Source organism: Morus notabilis, unplaced genomic scaffold, assembly GCF_000414095.1.
Source record: "Morus notabilis unplaced genomic scaffold, ASM41409v2 Scaffold538, whole genome shotgun sequence".
Classification (NCBI taxonomy): domain Eukaryota; kingdom Viridiplantae; phylum Streptophyta; class Magnoliopsida; order Rosales; family Moraceae; genus Morus; species Morus notabilis.
Window position 1 is genome coordinate 111,294 of NW_010359796.1, and position 24,407 is coordinate 135,700.

A 24,407-nucleotide genomic window follows, 5' to 3' on the forward strand; every position below is an offset into this window, starting at 1 on the left:
CTCTTTCCATCAGTGATACCATAATAAAGTAAGAGCTGCGGAGAGATTCAAAGAAAAATTGTTGAAATCAAATCAAATCTCCCATGAAAATTTGAAACGTGGTTCAGTAAAATACTTATTATTGCAGAAAACATTGGCCATGACAAAATCATTCCAGTAGATTCATATAAACGTACATCAATTGCTGCTGTTACTGTTTGTGTAAGTTACTTTATTACATGTCCAACCATATACCATCAATTGAACCCCAATGCATGTTGTAATAGCAGCAATTTAAAGAACGAACTATTGCATCATTAACCAGCAAACACGAGAAGAGTAGCTCTAACGCAAAAGAAATGCTTGATAGGCTCATAGGCATGCTCTGCATACATTTGGACAAAAGCTTTGGAGAGACAGGAAAGACCAAAGAGAACAATAGCTTGATTGTGTGATGGAGGAATCATTCATAATCTACAGTAGAAATAAATTATGTAGCTGTTCTTTTATGGGAAATTTGAATGCAATAACAACATACTGTTAGGATCCTAGTTGAGTCCCACACTACTAAAGTATGGGCTTAGCATGTGGGTTTATAACCACTTGGGCCCTACAAGCTAGCTTTTGGGAATGAGTTCCTACCCAAGGGTTATAACAATTGGTATCAGTACATGCCCCTCCTCGGGCCCACGTTGCGAAAGGGGCGACCTGGAAAGGCCAAAGTGGGCCGCCGTGGACGTCAGTGTCGGAAGCGTGGTGGTATGTTAGGATCATGGTTGAGTCCCACATTGCTAAAGTATGGGGCTTAGCATGTGGGTTTATAACCACTTGGGCACCCTCTCCCTACAAGCTAGCATTTGGGGATGAGTTCTACCCAAGGGTTATAACACATACAAGTGAGGAATGTTAGCTTCAACCAGTGAGAATAATTTGATGGTCCATGTCAAATAATGTGGTTTATTAGGAATAATTTTCTTATTGTAGAAAATCTTGTGTAATTCCTGATTTTTTGGTAGTTTGGTGAGCTGTATATACCGGTTAGAAAGTTTCCTATTTTGTAGGGATTTAGTTACCTCTTTTTATCATTCTAGTTGTGTATATACGTACTTGTGTGTAAGCTGTTTTGACGTGAATGAAATACAATTCAGAACTTTCTATTTCTCACATGGTATCTAAGCTGTTTGGCTCTTTCCTGAAGGAAAAATTCTGATCTTCTTCATTCCGTCTCTGGCCGAATTCCTTCATTCTATTCATCTGATTCCTCTTGTCCTTTTTACCCTTTCTTTCTTCTCAATCCTTTCAAGAAATCATGTCTCAATCCACCAAAACCAGCACTGCCTTGGAGGTTCCTGCAACTGAGATCACTACTGCCGAGAATATTGCCGCTGCTTCGACCGGAGATCTGCAGAATATTCAGGCAGCGTATCGATTGAATGGGAAGAACTATTTGAAGTGGTCACAACTTGTCCGCACATTCTTAAAGAGTAGAGGGAAATTGAGCCATTTGTTGGGCACAGGACCTTCGAAAGATGATCCTAAATTTGAGGCGTGGGATGAACAAGATTCCATGGTGATGTGGTGGTTGTGGAATTCGATGCTTCCAGAGATAAGTGATACATGTATGTTTCTTGGTTCTGCTAAGGAAATTTGGGATGCTATTAAACAGACATATTCCAAAGTGAATGACGCTGCTCGGATCTACGAGGTTCAGATGAAAATTTCAGCAACCAAACAAGGGAATTGAAATGTCACTGAATACTCTAATTTCTTGCAAGGTTTATGGCAGGAAATGGATCATTATCAATGCATTAAAATGCGTTGCAGTGAGGATGCCGCAATTTTGAAACGATTCGTGGGAAAGGATCGTATCTACGATTTTTTAGCCGGTCTCAATGCTGAGTTTGACGCTGTAAGAGTGCAGATTTTGGGGAAGGAGGACCTGCCCTCTTTGAATGAGACAATATCGATCATTCGGGCTGATGAGGGATGAAGAAGTGTCATGCTTGAGACTCAAGTGGGCGATAGCTCAGCCCTTGTGACAAAAGCAGCAAGTCTGAAGGAATCTGGTCGTTTACAATCTCCTGAATGTGCTAACAAACAGGCAGATCCGTCCAAGCCCTTCAACAAAGACTCTTTTTTGCACTTACTGCAAGAAGCATCACCACACAAAGGAGAAGTGCTGGAAACTCATTGGCAGGCCCCAAATGAATAATCGAGATACGAGTGATAGAGGACAAGCACACATGGCCAGCACTTACTCAAGCAATGAAGGAAACTCACAAAGCTCACTCTCCGAATTCAACAAAGACGAGATCGAGAAACTGAAGAATTTTTGGGGTTTTTTGAGAAGCCATCCTCGGCAGGTACATGTTCATTGGCATTCTCAGGTATCTCTTCTTCCTCTTGTGTTGCTAATGTCTCGGAAAAAATTTCTCCAATGATGTGGATAATTGATTCTGGAGCCACCGATCACATGACATGTTCTTCCAAGCATTTTACTTCCTATACGCCTTTGTCTAGCCATAGGAAGATAACAATAGTTGATGGATCAATAACCACTGTAGCAGGCCAAGGGGGCATTTACTTAAGTGGCTCCCTTACTCTGAAAAATGTCCTTCATGTTCCCAAACTATTTGCAAACCTTATCTCCATTAAAAAACTCACTAAAGATTCCAATTGCCAAGTAACCTTTTTCCCTTCACATTGTGTGTTTCAGGAACAGGGCACGAAGAGGACGATTGGACGTGCTAGTGAGAGAGATGGTCTTTACTATCTAGAAGATCAAAGTGGAAGAACTAAAGTTGAGAATTCCCTGCCTACATCATTCCTTTCCGAGTTTGTTATGTCCAATAAAGATAAAGTTTGGCTTTATCATCGTCGTTTAGGACACCCATCATTTTATGTCCTTAAATTGATGTTTCCTTCATTATTTAAAAGGTCAGTTGTTGAGTCTTTTCATTGTAATGATTGTGAACTTGCAAAGCACAAACATGCTTCCTTTTCAATAAGCAATACAAGAACCCTTGTTCCTTTTTCTCTCATTCATAGTGACATTTGGGGTCCCTCTAAGGTCCCAAATATTTCTGGTGCTAAGTGGTTTGTGTCCTTTGTTGATGATTGTACTCGAGTAACGTGGATTTATCTCTTAAAAAATAAATCAAATGTCAGTAATGTTTTTCCCAACTTTTACAACATGATCCAAACTCAGTTTGATGTGAGAATCAAACGATTCCGGTCGGATAATGCCAAGGACTATTTTAATCAAATTCTCTCTCCATTTTTTCAGAAAAAAGGGATTATTCACGAGTCCTCTTGTGTCAACACACCTCAACAAAATGGGGTGGCCGAACGAAAAAATGGCCATCTTCTGGATGTCACAAGAGCACTATTGTTTCACAAAAATGTCCCTAAACAATATTGGGGAGAAGCCGTCTTAACCGTTGCACATCTCATTAATAGACTTCCTACAAGAGTCCTTGATTTCAAGAAACCGATTGATATTCTCACAAGTTCTTTCCCAAATTTCAGTTCATCAAACAATCTTACTCCCAGAATCTTTGGAAGTGTAGCCTTTGTTCATGTTCATTCTAAAAACAGGGGAAAGCTTGATCCACGTGCTCTTCGGTGTGTTTTTGTTGGGTATTCTTCCACACAAAAGGGGTACAAATGTTTCCATCCACCTACTAAGAAATTTTTTTATTTCAGCAGATGTTACTTTCGTTGAAACTGAGTCCTTTTTCCAACATTCCTATCTTCAGGGGGAGACCTTGAGTGAAGATAGAGCACAGGACTCATTCCTCCTTGATTTTCCTAGTCAACCCGTTTCAGTTGTCGAAACTGTTCAATCTCCTTCTGAGTCAATTTCAGTGTCTTCTTTTGAGTCAGCACCACTTGTTGAGTCACCCAAGTCATATGGAATGATGAAGGATAAAGGGAAACAAGACAATATTCGACTACTGCAGGTTTATTCCAGGAAAAAATACCAATCCCTCAACCCAAGCAAATACAATCTCCTGTTCGAGCTGCTGTTCAAACATCACCAAAAAAAGTTTCCAAGCCTACTAAAAACATAGTACCAATAGATGTCCTTGCTCAACCTGTTGATGAACCTGTGCAACCAAGTGATAATGACCTACCAATCACTCTTAGGAAAGGAACCAGTACATGCACAAAACACCCACTATACTTGTTCATAACCTACCAAAATCTATCCCAAAGTCATAGAGCCTTTCTTAGTAGTCTTCATATGATTCCCATCCCGAGAAATCTATCCGAGGCATTAGGAGACAAGAAGTGGGAAGATGCCATGAAAATGGAGATGGAAGCTCTAGAAAAAAATAAAACATGGGAGTTGGTTTGAATTGCCGAGGGGAAAGAAGTTAGTTGGTTGTAGATGGGTTTTCACCGTGAAGTACAAGTCCGATGGTTCTATAGAGAGATATAAGGCAAGGTTGGTGGCCAAAGGGTATACTCAAACCTATGGCATTGATTATCTTGAGACATTTGCTCCGGTTGCTAAGATGAATACGGTTCAGGTCCTGTTGTCTTTAGCTGCAAATTTTGGGTGGAACTTGCAACAATTTGATGTGAAAAATGTGTTTCTTCATGGTGATCTAGAAGAGGAAATTTATATGGAAGTTCCTCCTGGTTTTGAGTCTAAAAAGGGAATGGTGTGTAAGTTAAAAAAGGCTCTCTATGGACTTAAGCAATCACCAAGAGCTTGGTTTGGAAGATTTGCCAAAGTAATGACTACCTTGGGGTATAAGCAGAGTCAAGGAGATCATACTTTGTTTGTGAGGCACTCACAGTCAGGGGGAGTAACAGCGTTACTAGTGGATGATATTATAGTAACAGGTAATGATTCAGAGGAGATGCACAATTTAAAAAGGTATCTGCTGAAAGAATTTGACATCAAAGAACTTGGGAAGTTAAAATACTTTCTAGGTATTGAAGTGGCACATTCAAGGCAAGGAATCTTTATTTCACAGCAGAAGTACGTACTCGACTTGTTGAAGGAAACCGGGATGTTGGGTTGTAAGCCGGTTGATACGCCCATCGAGTTCAATCACAGACTATGTGATGCTCCAAAGGATTCTGTTGTAGATAAAGTTTCTTATCAGAGATTTGTTGGGAGGTTGATTTATTTGGCACATACGAGACCAAACATTGCATTTGCTGTGAGTGTTGTCAGCCAATTTATGCACAATCCTAAAGAAATGCATCTCAAGGCAGTACACCGGATTTTACAATACTTGAAGGGTAATCCTAGAAAAGGGATCTTGTTCAAGAAGGGAGAAAGCATGGCTTTGAAGTTTACACTGATGCAGATTATGCTGGCTCATTAGTTGACAGGAGGTCAACCTCAGGCTATTGTACTTTCTTAGGGGGTAACCTAGTGACATGGAGGAGTAAAAAGCATAACGTGGTGGCAAGATCAAGTGCAGAGTCCGAGTTCAGATCAATGGCACTGGGAATATGTGAAATACTTTGGTTAAAGATAGTTCTTGATGATTTGAAGGTAAAATGGGAAGGTCCAATGAGATTGTACTGTGACAATAAATCAACAATCAGTATTGCACATAATCCCGTGCAACATGATCGAACAAAGCACGTTGAAGTATATAGACATTTCATCAAAGAGAAACTCGACAGTGGCCTAATTTGTACTCCATTTGTTTCAACGAAGGATCAACTAGCAGACGTACTCACAAAAGGACTGCCAAGTAATGTGTTTCAAGACATTGTTAACAAGCTTGGAATGGAGGATATCCATTCACCAGCTTGAGGGGGAGTGTCGAATAATGTGGTTTATTAGGAATAATTTTCTTATTGTAGAAAATCTTGTGTAATCCCTGATTTTTTGGTAGTTTGGTGAGCTGTATATAGCGGTTAGAAAGTTTCCTATTTTGTAGGGATTTAGTTACCTCATTTTATCATTCTAGCTATGTATATATGTACCTGTGTGTAAACTGTTTTGACGTGAATGAAATACAATTCATAACTTTCTATTTCTCACAGTCCAAATGAGGAATCCGATGCTAAGGAATTCCATGAGAACCATCACATGCCATAGATAGGCATAGTTAGAGGAATGTGAAAGAATCAATTCACATACTGGAACACAAATAACAAAAGAATTTAAGTCTACGTAAACTCAGTGAATCAAAAGCAGTCTATACTCCATCCAGCAAAAACTATACAGCCTGAAACCATGAGTCCTTCAGTATAAATAGTCCTACAGACCAAAACAGGATTCGTCAGTTCATTTACCAAGGATGGAATACTAGTTGATCACAACCACAAAATACCATGAAATCCATGATTCTCCCTGGAAGGATTGATAAAGATTGTTTAACAACTTATTTGTGTTTTCAAACCAACAAAAAATGCTTATAACATCATTACCATACGAGAAACATAACATTGTTCACATTTTCCCAAAAGGAAAAAGCTCACTCTGAAATGATGAAGTGTAACCTTCTGTTAGTAGGAAGTTTGTATAAAACCCATCTTCAAAACCGATCTTAAGCTAAACATAAATCCCCAGCCACTTCTACCAAATAAATCTACTTGAAAATCAATAGAAACGGGGTTGGAGGGCGATTCTCACAAGAGAACTCATAGCCTATAAAAGATCTAGTCGGTACAACATTCACTTAATTTGGAAATACATATATTTGATAAGAAATGAATTTTTATCACAATAAAGAAACTTGCATCAAAAATGAAATCTTTGAGGACTAGAATTTCTCAAAAGAGAATACTGAAAGACAATTAAAACTGGGAAAAAAAAAAAAGAAAAAAGAAAACACACTAGTGATCAGAAACTCTTCCAACTTAAAATGATCATAGATAATAGGAAATCATTGAAAGCTTTATTAGTTGCCGTTATGAAGTTGGATATCTGACTCTTTCAAAGAGAACTAGCATCTTGTTCTTTTTCCCCAAAATTCCTCCCGTTACTTTCTATCCAAATAACCATTACAGTAACCAGCACCACTTACGTCCTCACACCTTTTTATCTAACTTGAGCCTAAATTAATAGGTTTTTCCACCATTAGAGAGCCAAAATTTCTAGAGAAAACCCACTGAGATCCAAGAGCAAACCCACAAACCCACAAAATTTCTAGCCACAGAATAATACAAGAGCAAATAATCCACCATGTCACCATTTACCTCATGACAGAATGAAACTCCATACACATTTGCATCCCTGGAAAAGCAAGTGCAAAGGAGTTGTCTCCTCTCCACGCATCCTCTCGAAACCAAATTTTTGTACTCATCCCCAATTCCCATTTGACCGACCAAAGAAAGCTATTGAAACTTTGAGATCAGGAAAATCATTAGAACTGCAAATTTAGATCTGCTTTCTCCAACATTTTCCAAAACCAGACATTTAAGGACTCTAATCAACAAGGTGACAGGTCTTCTAAATATCCAGCTTTTAGGTTTTAGGGAAGAAGAAATTTTATTATTCCCTTGAAAGACAATGAATCGGATACAAACTTAAATAGCAGAGAAAGGCCCACAAAATCAGCAATTATAGTTACTCAGAATCAGCTAATTCTTTCCTAGAAACTAGGAATGGAAACTACCAGCTAATCCTGACTTATTTCCATAAATAAAATATCCTAATTTATTCCTAGAAATACTGACAAATCCAACACCCCCCCTCAAGTTGGTGCATAGATGTCAAACATGCCCAACTTGCTTACAAAAAGTTCAAAATTAGGCCTAAACAGTCCTTTAGTGAGAATATCAGCTATTTGTTGCGTAGTTGGGACAAAAAGCATGCAAATAGCTCCGCAATCAATCTTCTCTATTATAAAGTGCCTATCAATCTCCACATGCTTTGTGTGGTCATGTTATACTGGATTATGTGCAATGCTGATGGCGGTCTTGTTGTCACAATACAACTTCATTGGCATATTTATTGGCATCTTCAGTTCTTCGAGAACTCTTTTTACCCACAGCATCTCACACACTCCGTTAGCCATAGCCCTGTATTATGCCTCAGCACTGCTCCTTGCAACTACATTTTGCTTTTTGCTCCTCCACGAAACCCAAGTTTCCCCAGACAAAAGTGCAATATCTTGACGTAGACCTCCTGTCATTAACCGAGCCTGCCCAATCTGCATCGGTATATGCTTCAATGTTCTGATGTGGAGTCTTCTGGAAAAGTAAATCTTTGCCTAGACTACTCTTCAAATATCGAAGACTTCGAAAAACTGCTTCAAGGTGTTTCTCATACGGTAAGTGCATGAATTGACTTACTAGACTCACAACAAATGCAATATATGGTCTTGTATGAGATAAATAAATCAATTTTGCCACCAATTTTTGATACCGAGTTGTTTTCACCGGATCACCTTCCTTGTCATCTCCAAGTTTCTGATTGGGATCAATCGGAGTGTCTGCTGGTCTGCAGCCACTCATTCTAGTCTCCTTAAGGAGATCAAGAACATATTTTCATTGAGATACAATAATTCCTTTCTTTGATCTTGCAACCTCCATGCCCAGAAAATACCTCAAAGATCTCAGATCCTTGATCTCGAAAGTTGAGGAGAGGGAAGTCTTCAACCTGCTTATCTCATATATGTCATCTCCAGTTAGAATTATGTCATCCACATATCCAATTAGCACAACCATCTTTCCATCCTGTGAATGTCTGAAGAACATAGTATGATCGGCTTGCCCTTGAATATACCCCTAACTTTTAACAAACTGAGTAAACTTCTCGAACCAGGCCCTAGGTGACTGCTTCAATCCATATAAAGATTTCCTCAGCTTACATACCTTTGTACCAAACTTTCCATCAAATCCTGGTGGTGCATCCGTGTATACTTCTTCCTCTAAGTCCCCATTGAGGAATGCATTCTTAACATCCAACTGCTGTAGTGGCCAATCAAGATTAGCAGCTAGAGATAGGACTCTCACGGTATTTAGCTTCGCTATTGGAGAAAAAGTTTCCTGGTAATCAATGCCATAGGTTTGAGTGAATCCCTTGGCAACCAGACGTGCTTTGTATCGTTCTAGATAACCATCCGCCTTATATTTGACAATGAACACCCATTTGCACCCTACAGTTGTCTTCCCTCTCGGCAGTTCTACTAACTCCCACGTGCTATTCTTCTCAAGAGCCTTCATCTCCTCGAAAATAGCCTCCTTCCACTCAGGAACTTTCAAAGCATCCTGCACACTATTAGGAATCTCCAAATTCGACAAGTGAGAGGTAAAAGCATGAAAACTAGGTGAGAGTTTCTCGAATGACACATAATGGAATAAAGAATGTTTGGTGCACGTCCATACACCTTTCCATTGTGCAATAGGAATGTCTAAATCATCTGACTCAGAATTGGAACTTGACTCAGTTTCTGGACTAGGGGACTCAGAACTTGAGGATGAAATAGGTTGAACATTTTGCAAGGACTCGGTAGGAACCTTACCTGGAGGATTTACGGATTTTAGGCAGTGTAAGGGATTGGAAGGCTCATTCTTTTGAGATGTCTTCCGCCTCGAATAAACGATGTCAAATGGTTTAATCCCTTAAGTTCCTCTGTCAAGGGTTGTGGAGTCATGATCATTATGAGACGGCATAGTTCCACTTTTAGTATCTGAAACACTTGACTCCCTTTCTTCTGGTATAGCAACATTTGGATTTTCTAGATTTTCAGGTTGAATGAACAAAGTGGGGAGAGTATTTTCTGTTTGAAAAACATCATAGTAAGCCGAATCTTGGATTTGATTCCCCCCCACCCCTCTCAAGATGAGACATGTAGTATGGTTGCAATTCAAAAAAGGTAACATCCATGGTAACAAACATTTTTTTGGAAATAGGTTCAAAACATTTATACCCTTTTTGAGTAGGAGCATAACCAACAAACACACATTTTGTGGCTCGGGGCTCAAGCTTTCCACAATTATGATTATGAATGTGAATGAATGCAGTACATCCAAATATCTTGAAGGGTAAAGAAGAGGATAGCCTATTTGTTGGATAAAAAATATGAAAAATATCAAGAGGTGTTTTAAAGTTCAGAACTTTATTAGGCATCCTATTTATAAGATATGTAGCGGTAAGAACCGCTTCTACCCAAAGATATTTTGGTACTTTATTGGTAAAAAGTAAAGCCCGAGCAAGAGGTGTTTGTTTTTTTCTTTTGGCAACACCATTTTGTTGTGGAGTGTCAATACAAGAACTTTGGTGAACAATTCCTTTTTCAAGAAAAAAGAATCCAAAACCTTTTTGAAATATTCGCGACCATTGTCACTCCGTAAAATTTGAATGGTTTTTTGAAATTGAGTTTGTACCATGGTGTAAAAATTTTTGAAAATTGTTTCCACTTCAAATTTTTCCTTCATCAAATAAACCCAACTTAATCTTGTGTGATCATCAATAAAGGTCACAAACCATCTTTTACCAGAAAACGTAGGTGTTCTACATGGGCCCCAAATATCACTATGAATGAGTAAATGGTGTGGTTGGTTTGTAAGGTTGAGGAGGAAAAGATGTACGATGATGTTTCGCAAACTGACACACTTCACATTGAAAAAAATATGGATTTTTATTTCGGAATAACTTTGGAAACAAGTATTTTAAATACTGAAAATTAGGGTGGCCTAGCCTATAGCCATAACATAACATCACTGTCTTTGAAAACAGAAACAAAAGTTAAACTAGTACTTTGACATCGTTTATTCAAGTCAGATCCATCTTCAAAATAGTAGAGTCCATATTTTTCCCTAGCACTGCCAATCATCCTCCCCGAGGTCAAGTCTTGAAACTCACAAAAAGAAGAATAGAATTTAGCTTGACACTGATGATCATTAGTAATTTTACTAATGGACAACAAATTACACGACAAATTGGGAACGTGAAGCACATCATGAAGAGTTAACAAAGGAGTGAGTTTGACAGTTCCTATCCCAACAATTACTGAGAGTGAACCGTCTGCAATCTTGACCTTTTTATTGCCTGCACAAGGACTATATGATGAGAACAACTTAGGGCAACAAGTCATATGGTCAGTTGCACCGGAATCAATGATCCAGGAATGAACATAATTTGGACTGGCACTCAAACAAGCAGTGGTTAAAGAATTACCCTTCTGACCCAAAGAACATGATGGGGTTAAGGATAATTTTGGAGATTGAGATAGTTTGTACAGGTGCTCCAATTGCTCCTTAGTGAAAGGGACTGTCTCCGAGTTGGAGGAAAACTCCTGAGACTTTTCCGTCGTGGCTTGGTAGGCTCGACCATCGCGTTTGGATTTTGGTTTCCAAGTTGCTGGTTTACTATGCAGTTTCCAGCATGTGTCCTTCATATGCCATGGCTTCTTGCAGTGTTCGCACCACGGTTTCTTACATCCTTCATTTTCAGAATCAATACCTCTGGATACAAGGGCTGAGCTTTTAGTCTCCAGGTTAGAACCGGTTTCATTGTTGTGTAGCATATTTTTCCTCCTTGCTTCTTCACGTCTAACCTCAGAAAAAACTTCCCGAATAGGAGACAGAGATTTCCTGCCATGAATTCGGCCTCAGACCTTGTCCAAATTCCAATTAAGTCCGGCTAAAAACATGTAAACCCTGTTGTTTTCTTCTCTTTTCTTGTGACGAGCATAGTCATTGGAATTCTCCCAGGTATCATCATAGCACTGATCAAGTTCCTACCACATGTCACCAATTCATTGTAATAGGTGGTGACATTACAATCATTTTGCTTGGATTGCCAAAGTTGGGTTTTCAACTCGAATATTTGAGAGGGATTCTCAAGATCCGAGTAAAGATCACGAACAGCCTCCCACACCTCTCGAGCAGTACGAAGAAATAGGTGTGGCTTCCCAATGGTTGGTTCCATTGAATTTATGAGCCAAGCAATGACAAGAGAATTCTCGGATTGCCATTTTTTTAGATGAGGATCTCCTACAACAGGTTTAGAGATTTCGCCGGTTAAATGCCCAATCTTGCCTCTACCGTCGATCACCAACTTCACGGACTGAGCCCACTCAAGGTAATTTTGCCCATTGAGTTTCGTGCCTGTAAGTTGTAGATTGGAGCTCTATGAATAGAAATCTGTTGAGGCTGGAACGGAAGGGGTTGCAGGGGTAGGATTATTGATTTCGGAAGAACCTGAGGAGGTTGTAGAGTTTTTTTGGGTGCTGGTCATTGCTGCCCTGTACGACATCGTGGAGTAAGAAGGGAAGAGCACAGCGGCTCTGATATCATGTTAGTTTACCACTCCATCCCAAAAGCTTAAGCTGTTAGGAGGTGGGCCAACAATAGTTTTTATACTTTAACACTCCCCCTCATGTGTGGGCTGGACAATGGGCAATCGTGTGGGTAAATTAATTGAAAAGCCCAACACGTGAATATTTAAGCCCGAGATATATTAAAGACCCAACACATTATGACAATTTAAATGGAAATAACGAGTGCAATTACGGGGATTTGAACTCAAGACCTCTCATTCTGATACCATTTAGGTTTTAGGGAAGAAGAAATTTTATTATTCCCTTGAAAGACAATGAATCGGATACAAACTTAAATAGCAGAGCAAGGCCCACAAAATCAACAATTATAGTTACTCAGAATCAGCTAATTATTTCCTAGAAACTAGGAATGGAAACTACCAGGTAATCCTGACTTATTTGCATAAATAAAATATCCTAATTTATTCTTAGAAATACTGACAAATCCGACACAGGTTGCAAATGAAATGACCAAATCATGCATGGCAGTTTTCTTTACTTGGAAATTTAATAGAGGCAGGAAAAACAAGGATTTGGCCTCCCCAGCAAAAGCCAATCACTATTCAGAGAATAATGAATCGAGAACGTCCTTGATTGTGCTCAAGGTTCCATGAAAATTTTTTGAAAGCTTCAAATATGAGTTATCACAAATTTAGAATCTCATGTCCATCAAGTTACTTGCATTTTTCCAATAATTTAGTTTTTCATTTGACCTCAGAAACAAAGGAAACAGAATCAAACCACATTCAGTCAAACCAAAATATGTTCCACTGACAGTCATTCTTCTTACCAATTGAAAAAATTGAAAAGCATACAATCGTTCATTTCATAATTTGGACAATTCTGGAGCTTATATGGTTATGCAGACTTTTTAAATAAACAGAAAGTCAAAAGTGATTTTATACTACACTTCTATACATAAGGTTTAGGATTCGCTTATGGTTCTCTTGAAACTTTTAAACATCTGAACAAGTCATGATAAGCATGCACTATTGAACTTTATTAATCTTATCTATTGTTGCTCAAGATTAAACATAAAACAAAGAGAATCTTGTGTTAAAACCATAAAATAAGCATACATAGCTCTTCAGTACGACATTAACTTATTTATAAAAATTCTCTTTATGTGCACCATGGAAAAAGCAAAAATCTCAAATTCTTTTTAATTGCTAATTGAATTTTCTTCAGCATACTTAAACATGAGAAGAAAGGAAGAGCAACGTTCACAAGAACTAGAACTGTTACCCTGTGGATAGAGAAGTCATTATAATTCATGAATTCGCCAATTACTTTGTCTACAGAGCATTCAAAGCCAAATGCACCCATTGGATATAACCTTCTAGCAAAACGAACAACATCCTCATCACTGTAAATACGCCTCACCAATAAAGGGTGACTTGCAATCTAGAAAGGGGGAAAGATGAGAAAACACAACAAAAGAACTATAAATAAGCATAAAATAGATTTGATTATTTATCAATGTAGAAATGGAATGATGAAAACATTGTAGAACGAGAAATTAGCACCTTACGCAATTGGAAAAAGTAGCTGGAGATTTGCTTTCGTGGAAGCACCCCGAAAACATTGGTTGGATTCGTGTCTGAATTTTTTGCCATGCGAGCACGTGAAGCTGCACGATACTCCTCAATGGCTTCACTATAGGCATCTGCTTGTTGCTTTTCCATCAACACATACTCAACCTGCACACAAATTCTCAAATCCATTACGATAAAACAAAAATTAGCCAAAAGAAATCAAACAGAACTTGAACGCAGATATACAAAACTAGATTCAAACAGAAATCAGGCAGATGAGAAAAATTCATTTGGCATACCTTCTGTATTTTTGGAACAAGTTGCTGCATAACATCAGATTTTAGACGTCTCAATATGAATGGTCCCAAAATGGACTTCATGCGGCCAACTAAATCTCTATCATCAGCATTTAATAATTTTTTCAAGTCGACATCCTCAGTACAAAAAATATTAGGCATCATAAATTCTAACAGAGACCATAATTCCTGCAATCGTGACATATAAAACAAAATTATATATATTATAAAGGGGGAAGAGTAAATCAGAAAGCAGCCAACAATAACAACAACAAAAAAAAGGGAAAAAAAGAGAGCGAGAAGAAACTGAAACTCAGCAAAACATAACTAGCACTATGATTTCAGAAATACTACATTAAATGAAAGGGCACATGGCTGTTTGGAATATCCATAAAAGCACTTAGACGTATAGTTTCACAACTCCAGCAGAAAGAGAATGAACAATGTCTACCCATCTTACTGACAACAAATATTCTCCAAAGAAAAAAGAAGCAAACGACAAACTGTGCTGCATCTCAAGTTAGCATTGCCACTATTAGTGCTTCACCTTGATTGCAACCAGTATCATACAACGGCAAGACATTTTTCCAGCTCTATGCTGCACCAATCATGTCATTTCCATTGCTGCACCGAATTCCCAATATACAATCCCAAGGATGTCCTCAAAACTTAAACTCCAAATTCACATCACGCAAGCTCTTAGTACTTAGCAGAGAAAGGCCATTCAAGCCATGTAAAATTAATCGGCGTCATACATAATATCAGATAATTGCATGGTCTTTTCTTCATGAAATTTTTCACGCAACACAAGGAAAATTCAACAGTTGCAGTTCAATGATAATTCTACAGCATAAATGATAAAACTGTGGCAATAAAAGGTCAAAGAAAAAGAATCAGTACATGTAAATCATTTTGTAGTGGTGTTCCTGTCAGCATTAACCGCAGATTTGCATTTTGTGCAACACCCATTAAGTTTTTCCACCTATGACTGTTTTTATCCTTCAAAGCATGGGCCTCATCCATGAGTACGCAGCTCCAACGCCAACGTTTAAGCATTTTACGATCATCCTTCTGCCGTGCACTGAAATAATTTAATGAGAATCGTTATTAAGATAGACTAAAACTACAACAGAATTGCCAAGGTGGTATATGCAAAGCAAACCTGTGTCTGTCAAAACGCGAATAGCAAACAAGAAGAACATTAAAAGGAGGTGGCAATCTAGCTTTTGACAATGAGTTCAACTGTTTTGCATATTCCGATCGTACGGATCCATGGTACTGAAGAACAGAAAATGACGGGCACCATTTCTTGAGTTCTCTTTCCCAGTTTTCCAACACTGAAGCAGGACATACAATCAAATGTGGACCAGGATCATCGTTTAAATGTTTCAATAACATCAAGTATGTGATAGCCTGAAAGACAAGAAACGTGTTGCAATCTTAAAACTTTAAATGCCAATGTAACAACAAAAGCAATAATCAACATTAAGACTAGACTCGGTAAGACGGAATGGTGAGATACCTGAATAGTCTTCCCAAGACCCATCTCATCGGCCAATATAGCTACATAAAATACAAAGCAAGTTATCATGTTTGGGACTATATATATAGCCGTACACATTAGCAACTGAACATATAAATTCACCTCAAGATTCTAACCTATACTGAACATATAAATTCACCTCAAGATTCTAACCTATAGAAGGACGCAAGCAGGACACTACCTTTTCGTAGTAACTAGTGATATTATAATCTTTTTGAAACAAGAAACTAATATTGAAAAAAAAAAATTAATTACAAGGAGAGGAAAAAGAAAATATGTCACAAGGAAAAGAAAACTCATCCTAATCTACAAATAGGAGCCCAATTCCTAGCTAAATCAGACAGAAAAAAAGCCCCTGAAAATTAAAAATTAGTTTTGGTACACTATCAGTCTATACAAATTTAAAATAAGGAAAGAAAAAGAGAGAGCAAGAGGAAGAGGAAGAGGACGATGAAGCAAAAGATAATAAATAAATAAAAAAGAAAGTACCTCCCCCAATACCCCTTCGATGCAACAGCAGAAGAAAGTTGACACCAACCAACTGGTATGGCTTCAGAACGGGCTCAAAATCTGAATCCTCCGATCTGCATGCTGCCTCAATATCATCCTACAGAAAATAAATGGGACCTCATCACTTTCCAACAACAACAAAAAAAAAAAAAAAAAAAAAAAAAAAAAAGAAATACAGCTAAAAAGCTAATAAATTCTGTGATGGATTTGGAATTTGGATAGTAGAATATCAATAAACAAAAGAAGACAAGAACAATATAAACTTATCCATTTTATTTCAGGTGAACATGGAAAGCAAACCAGAAAGCAAAACTCTACCTCATTGCGGAAAGTTCAAACATGCACAACCCAGAAAAATAAATACAAGAAACAGTTTTAGGTATTCTATCTTAGTTCTCTCTCTTCCAAAACTACAAAGATTCCAAAAGGATCTCAAAGGACCTCTTCCCGTTTTAAAGGCTTTCCTTGTTTATCAATTAAATATTTCTTCATTTTAGGTTTCAATTTTCCTCATTAACTGACTCAGCCAACATTTTAGTTATCAATTGCTTTCCTATAATAATCTGCTGAACTAAAGAAGACCAAAACATGTACTAGTTCTTATGCCAAAATGGATAAACTGACACCTGAGTCACAATTGAAACACGTCATTCCAACAAATTATTTGAACCAACTGCACCTAATTTTTCCAATCCCTTTAAACCAACCTTAGGATATCTCTGTTAAAGGACTAAACTATCAGGGCAGTCATTGTGAGAAATATCCACTTCTAAGAGCCATGGAAGCTATGCCTATTCATTCCTCTCAAAGATCTCATGAAACAGCTAAGAGGTGGAATGTTTTTCGTATATAACATTACTGCAACATCTTATAACACTAAATATCACAGAAAATGACAGAGAATCCGATAAAGGGAAAAAGAACATCTTGCATCCATTATATATTGGAAAAACTTGATAAGCATATTTTTTATAAGTATTGGGGGATGTGTCTTATATATCAGATCAACAATCTCATAGTATTTTAGTAACTAAGAGTGGTTAGTGGACAAATTTCCTATGTGAATATGAGAGATCCCCTATAAAGAATTGATAGAAAATCATAAGAAATAGAAACCTTCTTTTCCAGTATATCACAATAAAGTTTCCAAAGTAATGCGTGTCATTCTGCACCTCTTCCAAAAATATAGTAAGAATGCATCATTATGAAACACCATTTTCATTTTTCTAAATGAAATTGAGCTCCTGAAGAATTCTCATTGACAACACAAATCCACAACTTTTGGTTTGTCAAATTTTACTCACCAAAGCATTTAACTTGAAAACAAAAAATGAACTTTCCCAGCCTCAATGCACCTACCTGAGTTACTATTTTGACCGAAGAAGCCACCACTTCCGCATAGCCATCGCAGGCCGCGACAGAAGAGCCGTAGAGCTCCTTCCTCAACTCAGCCGAGATCTTCGCACACTTCTGCAAAGCCTTCCCAACCACATCGTCCTCATCCTCACCTCCTTCTTCATCTTCCTCCTCCTCATCCTCAGTCGTCGACTTCACCTCGACCACTTCGGGGAGCTCCACGTCGCTCTCCTCATCGTCGTCGATCACGAACCGACGGCTGCGTCTCGCCGGCCTCACCTTCTCGACATCGGCGTCGTCATCCTCTAAATCATCACTCACCACGAGGCAATCGTCGTCGTCGTCCTGCTTCGAGGAGGAATTGTAGGAAAATGACTCAATCGGAGGAGGCGAGGGTTTCTGTGGGTCCTTGTTGAGGACTCGCGAGGGTTTGAAGGAGTGGTTTTCCCACTCGTCGTCGGATATTTCTTCGAAGACGCGCTTCATTTCATAGCGTCTGGTCGGAACCCTAGGAGAGAGAAACAGTAATGGCGGACGGAGAGAGAGGATTTCTGGGAGTGGAAGCTGTGGAGAAGAAACGAAGCGCTGTCAGACAAAGGGAAAGAAAAAAGGGGGAAGGGTCGGAAAAAGGCGCTACGCCAAAACGACGAGCGGGGGGGTATTTTGGCCTCTTTTCATTGTCGTAGGATTATTTATCAAAATTAAGGTCGTAGAACTAAGGTCGGTTTGGCATGGAAATTCAAATCAAGTTGATTTGAATTTTGGTTGCTTTTAGAATTAATTTTAAAATAATTTTATTTTTAATAAAAAGTAGAAATGAGATTATTTTGATAATCATTTTAAGATTGATTTTGAATTTGTGCTTAGTTAATTTTTTAATAAATTATTTTGAGTATAATAAAAAAATAAAATTGTGTTTATTAATTAATATATTATAATTTATTGATAAGTATTAAAAATGAAAATTAAAAATTGAAAACAACTTTCAACTGTTTTCTAATTCCTTCACAAAAACTATTCATTGTTTTCATTTTCAAAACATTTACTAAACAAATATCGTTTCGTTTTCATTTTCATTTTTTGTTTCTCAAAATACGTGAAAACTGTTTTCAAAAACGGTTCTAAACACGCACTTTGAGTTTGAACTAAGTGAGTTTTGAACTATAAGGTTAATTTGGGTTCAAACCATGATAATTAAGGGGGTTAAGTTTAGAAATCCTTTGTTTTTCATGTTTTAAATGTCACATAAAGAATTCGAACCACTTTTTACTTTTTACAAACAAACACTAATTTTGAGTTCAAACCACTTAAACCCTCGAGTCCATTTGGTCTAATGACATGGTCTCGAGAACTTATTGAAGGAAATGGGAAGGAGTTGCTATGTACTCTTGAGAGATGTTAAGAGCGTGCTACAAACCATTCAAATTATTCAAACTAACCAAATAAAACCAAACCAATTAATAATCGATTTAGTTTTGTTTAAATTTCTAAAAAATGAATTAAATTAATTTAGTTTATGGTTTTAACTTTTAAAAAACCAAACCAATTCAATTTATATATATCTTTCTAAAATTATATATATTTTGTAGATCTGTAACGTATTCACATATAAACTATAAGAATCAAGGTGCTAAAGTTTAGAAACCTTTTTTTTATGTTTTAAATGTCACATTAAAGGTTCAAATAACTTTTTACTTTTTACAAACAAACATTGGTTTAAATCAAAATTTTAGGTTCAAACTTCAAACCAGACGTTTGGTTCATGGATTAGAATCACGAGATTATAATCATTTTCGATTTACGTGTATTTTTTGTGAGAGAAAATATTGTATCGAACCATGAACCATTATTCGAATCAGGGTACGAATCCCCTTACCAAACACACCATGATTCGAACTATGATTATGGTTTCAATCTTTATTTGTTTGTAAAAAGTAAATAATGGCTCATGAAAGTCAGTGTTTGATTTGAATGGTTGTTTTAAACTAAAACCACTCCGTAAAATAAAACCACCCCCTCTCGGTTTTGAATGATTCAAACCTCTAGTTCTGATTTCAATTACAGAACCATAGTTTAAACCACATGTTCAAATTATAAATTATGGTTCTAATTTTAAAATTAAAATCACCTTAATTTGAATTCTCATACCAAACACAACCTTAAACTCTCGTACCAGTTCAATTTGGTAAGCTTTCAAAATGATATTATTTTGAGTATAAAAGTGAAATAAGCTATTTGGGAAGATTTCAGTAAGGGTTTTTTTTTTTTTTTTTTTTTTTCCTTCTCTCCTATTGCTCTTGATTCCTTTCCCCAGCATTTTGTGAGAGGTGACACTCACCTTCAGTGTGAGCATCTGTGAGTTTTTGTTTACTATTTAGTTTATTGATGGATGAGGTTAGGGGATGTTGGAAAAATCTCTCTATTGAGGCTAAAGAGGAAGAAGTAATTGCGATCGATGACGTTGAGGTCGAAATGCTATGAAATGTGGTTTAATGGGAAAACTACCATCATTGAAACCGTATAATAAATGGTATTTTCAGTCTACTATGATTGATATATGAAGGGTTAAGGGTGTTGAAGGTTAAAGAATTTCGTTTAGTGTTTGAAGGTTAAGCTTCAGATCCGTAAGCTGGAAACGGAATTAGATCATCTTTTAGCCCTTGAAGAATACTATTGGAAGCAAACATCGAGACCGAATGTTTAAAAGGTAGGGACAAGAACACAAAGGGTACGCGTTTAGAACTCATTCTAAAATGATTTTATTTTTTATATAAAAATAAAAATGAAAACGTTTTTAATCTCAGACAAAAATTATTTTTGAAAATACGTTTGATAGTTTTATCAAGAGATTATTTTCAGTATAAAAGACCCATTAATGTCTCTCTCTCTGCTCGAGAGAGGAGAAAACGAAAACAAAAAATGAGAAAATTTTTCATTTATCTCTCATTTTATACTAAACTAAAAAATCATTTTCATTTCCATTTTTTATCTTTAATTGTACCAAACGCCATTTTAAAATTATTTTTATTTTTTATTTCTCAAAAAACATAAAAAACAAAAACAAAAACAAGAAATTTTTTCATGCCAAGGCTTCATAGAGACGAGACAAAAATGGGATTAAATGTCTTGCCAAGACTGATGGGTCTATGGTGTATACGCAAGAAGAGATTGGTGAAGAATTAAAGTCTTAGGGGACGTTTAGAAGGGAGATTCGTGCTATGATTCGAATCATAGTTCGTGGATTGTTACAGTATTTTTTCTAACAAAAAACACACGTAAAATGAAAATAATTTTTAATCATGATTTTAAATTCATGAACCAAACGTCCCATTATTTTACTGATATTTTCTTGACTTCACTACCTGACGAGGAAGTGTAGGAGGAAGTTCTCATGGGTGTTGATAGGGAAGTGTCTTCATTAATAGAGTTTCTGGATGCTCCTTTCTCAGCAAAAGAAGTCTGTGATGCTCTCTTTAGTATGGGTCCCTGAAAATCACCTGATGGTTTTCTCATAGGATTTTATCAGAAGAATCCGGAAGTAGTGGGGGGCGGATATTACTTAAGTGTGCTTACGCGTGCTTAATGATCAACGATCTATTTGAGATTTAAATGAAATATATAGTGTGTGTTTAGAATTCGTTTTAAAATGATTTTATTTTTTGTATGAAAATGAAAATGAAAATGTTTTCAATCTCACACAGAAATTATTTTTGAAAATGCGTTTAGTAATTTTATCAAGAGATTATTTCTCGAGAGAGGAGAAAATAAAAACAAGAAATGAAAAACGACTAGAAGTCGTTTTTCATTTCTCTTCTATTTTACACTAAACTAAAAAATTGTTTTCATATTTATTTTTTGTCTTTAATTATGTCAAACGTCGTTTCTCCCTCATTTTTATTTTTTCTTTTTCAAAAAATGTAAAAAATAAAAACAAAACTAACTCCAAACATGGTCATATTATTCTCATCCTGAATGTTGAAAGTCCTAAGAAGGTATCAGATTTTCATATTATTAGTCTTTGTAATGTGGTTTATAAAACTATCACAAAAACATTGGCTAATCGTTTAAACTTTGAAGATTCATTTATTTAAAATCATTTCAGATGAAGCAAAGTACTTTTGTTCCGCAAAGATTGATTTTCTAATAATATTATCGTAGCCTTCAAGACCATTCATACAACTCATACGATTCGACGAAAGACATTAGCAATACACAATAAAAGCCTTCTAATTATCCCACGCGATCCTACTTTCTTACCATTGCAGAAATAAAACAGCTTCCTTTGTCCACTCAATATCAAAACTATTTTTTAACTTAGGACCCGTTTAGTTTGATGATTCGAGTTGAGATGTGATTTTATGTGAGAACTTTTTACTGTACTAAAAAAATTAGATGTGACTGTTTCTGAGAGCTTTTTACTATAATAAAACTCAAATAACTCAAATCAATAAAATGAACGGGTCCTACCTATGCCACTATACAACGTTTATTCACAAACACATATTCACACTCGATCAATTTTTGACATAAAACCATTGAAAATATGTCCATTTGGTTGGAAGATTCATTCTCTGATTCGAATCATGGTTCATGATTCGCTACAGTATTTTCTCTCTTAAAAAACACACGTAAATCAAAAATAATTCTAATCTTATAATTATAATCTATGAACCAAACGGGGGCACGTATATATTAAAATCAATTTTTTTAGTGACACATTATGTACTTTTTCAAGGTAGAGGTGAGCAGAGAGTCTTCTGAGCACTGAGCTTCTTGATTCAGCAAACGTAACAATACATCTCGAAGTGCACCATCACTTTGGTCCTTATGTACTTTATGTTGATCATCTTTCCCTTTGACCACATGGTATAGCATTAACTCTTGTTTTCCATTAACTTTGTTGCTTCTAGAAGCATTCTCCCACAAATGGAAATTTCTATTTTTCTTGATCATGTGCTCATCATGAAACATATGAAGAATCAATTACTGGCCAAATAAATTTATTACTACTTTTGATGGGTGGCCTAATCAAATTTATAACTAGATGCAATTATATATACAATGTTAAAACACGAAAGGGATCATCTCTGTGTTTAATACATAGTTGGGTCGATTCGGAAATTGATAACCGCAAGTATACACATGATTAATTTCTTAACGTATTCTCATAATTATATCTATATATGTTTCATTTATTTTAATAAATTATGTAACGGTCAACGTAAAAAATGCGACATTTTAATTAAGTAGATACCCCACAAATCTCCTCATTCTATTTAATTACAATTTTCTTTTTATTTATATATAGGGTCTTATATCTTAAGCCTTTTATAGAGTATTTATCCTACTATAATATGTAGAATTGGGGTCTGTAACATGAAATTTCTCTTATATATCAGTGACTTTAAAAATGTGCAATATTACTAATATGTGATATCTTTTTACTATAACTTAATTTACAGAGTTATTGTTATAAGAAATAAATGCCACAATATATATTGCACTTGCTGAGAAAAACCATTAGCCTATTTACTATTTATCAGTTTTATAAACTTATTCATTAACTACTATTTACTATTTAGAATTTACTCTTCAATCTGTAGAATGCATGATACAACGTTGAATTCAGGTACGTGGACGGTTGTGTATATTCAACTTTAGTTTGGTGGAAAGAATATATATATATATATACATATATTTTAGTGGTATAAGAATATATATATATATATAAATACAAATAAAAGACCGTAAATGTATGTTTGGTTTAGTTTTGGAATGAATTCTGAAATAGAAATAATACCCTATTTGATGAAGTATTAATTTTAACGAATTATTACTTTCGAATATTGGAATATGCCAGTCATATGTGTATATATTGTGAAAAGCATGAGTATATCCTACCCTACAAGTAGCAGAAATCTACTTAAAGATCAAACACACACACACATAACTAAGAATTTTACTCACTTTCTGTATAGCATTCTGTCTCCTGTTTGTTGTTAAGGTTATAGTTATATTGCACAGTACCATGTTCTCCATCATATATATATATATATATATATATATGTATATGTATATATTTTCTTGAATTCTCCATCAGCTTAAACGAAGCATCCTCCACTAGCGCAAGCTGCCAAGCATGCACATGAGATGAGCGAATGATATTCAAAAGTGATTTTGGGGCCAATCCATCAAAGTTGGTTACATTTATTCTTAGATTAATACAACGGGAATCAACTCTGTATCCTTAGGTTCGAGCAAAAAACTTCCCGAAAAGACCATGTTGTTCAGAAATGGTCAATAAAGTTTTCATGAAATAGAGAAAAGTAATCCCAGTAGATGGTTTTAATGAATTAGTAGATTGGTATTTTAGTTTTTTAAGTATTTTCTAAATTTATATTTTCTTACTTTAAAAAAGTATTTTTCAGGCTTTTTTTTGCAACAAGAAATACCCTTTCTGTTTCAGTGTAAAAACTAAAAACACATTAAACAAATAAAAGTTTTTAAAAAGAATGAAAACCCCATCATTTTTTTTAAAGGGGCTAATTGGTTTTTTTTTTTTGTTTCTTTTTTGTCTTTTGATTTATTTAGAATTTTGTGCATTAAAGAAACTTATTTATAGCATTTATTTAAAAAAGAAATTGAGGATAAGTCTTAAAAAGCGGGAAAGTAGGTAAACGCGACACTTTTTTTTTTTTTTTTTAAAGTACTACGTGGTACCGAATTAGTATCAATTCGCTAATTTGATAAAAGCGTAACAAAAAATATAAGATTAAGACAACTAGAAACTACAGGTCGGCATTCAAAAAATTTAACTTGTCACAATTAAATATGGTGCACAAATCATTGCCTGATAATTAAACCTTCAACTTATGAATCCTCGTTCATGATATATGAATGACATTTTTCATTAACATGTACGCATGATCAGTAAGGTGAA

General features: G+C 36.0%; 1 protein-coding gene across 1 annotated transcript in view; it reads right to left on the bottom strand.

Moving 5' to 3' along the window:
- Window positions 1-18,080, bottom strand: part of LOC21405712 (protein CHROMATIN REMODELING 19) — a 22,418-nt gene extending 4,338 nt beyond the window's left edge. The window contains exons 1-8 of the mRNA XM_024163607.1: window positions 17,471-18,080; window positions 16,091-16,208; window positions 15,581-15,621; window positions 15,221-15,471; window positions 14,959-15,139; window positions 14,062-14,247; window positions 13,754-13,927; window positions 13,473-13,631 (exon numbers count right to left, since the gene is read on the bottom strand). Of these exons, the coding sequence (XP_024019375.1) occupies window positions 13,473-13,631; window positions 13,754-13,927; window positions 14,062-14,247; window positions 14,959-15,139; window positions 15,221-15,471; window positions 15,581-15,621; window positions 16,091-16,208; window positions 17,471-17,953 (1,593 nt within the window). The 5' untranslated portion in view covers window positions 17,954-18,080. The remainder of the gene's footprint in view (window positions 1-13,472; window positions 13,632-13,753; window positions 13,928-14,061; window positions 14,248-14,958; window positions 15,140-15,220; window positions 15,472-15,580; window positions 15,622-16,090; window positions 16,209-17,470) is intronic.
- Between the last annotated feature and the right edge of the window lie 6,327 nt (window positions 18,081-24,407).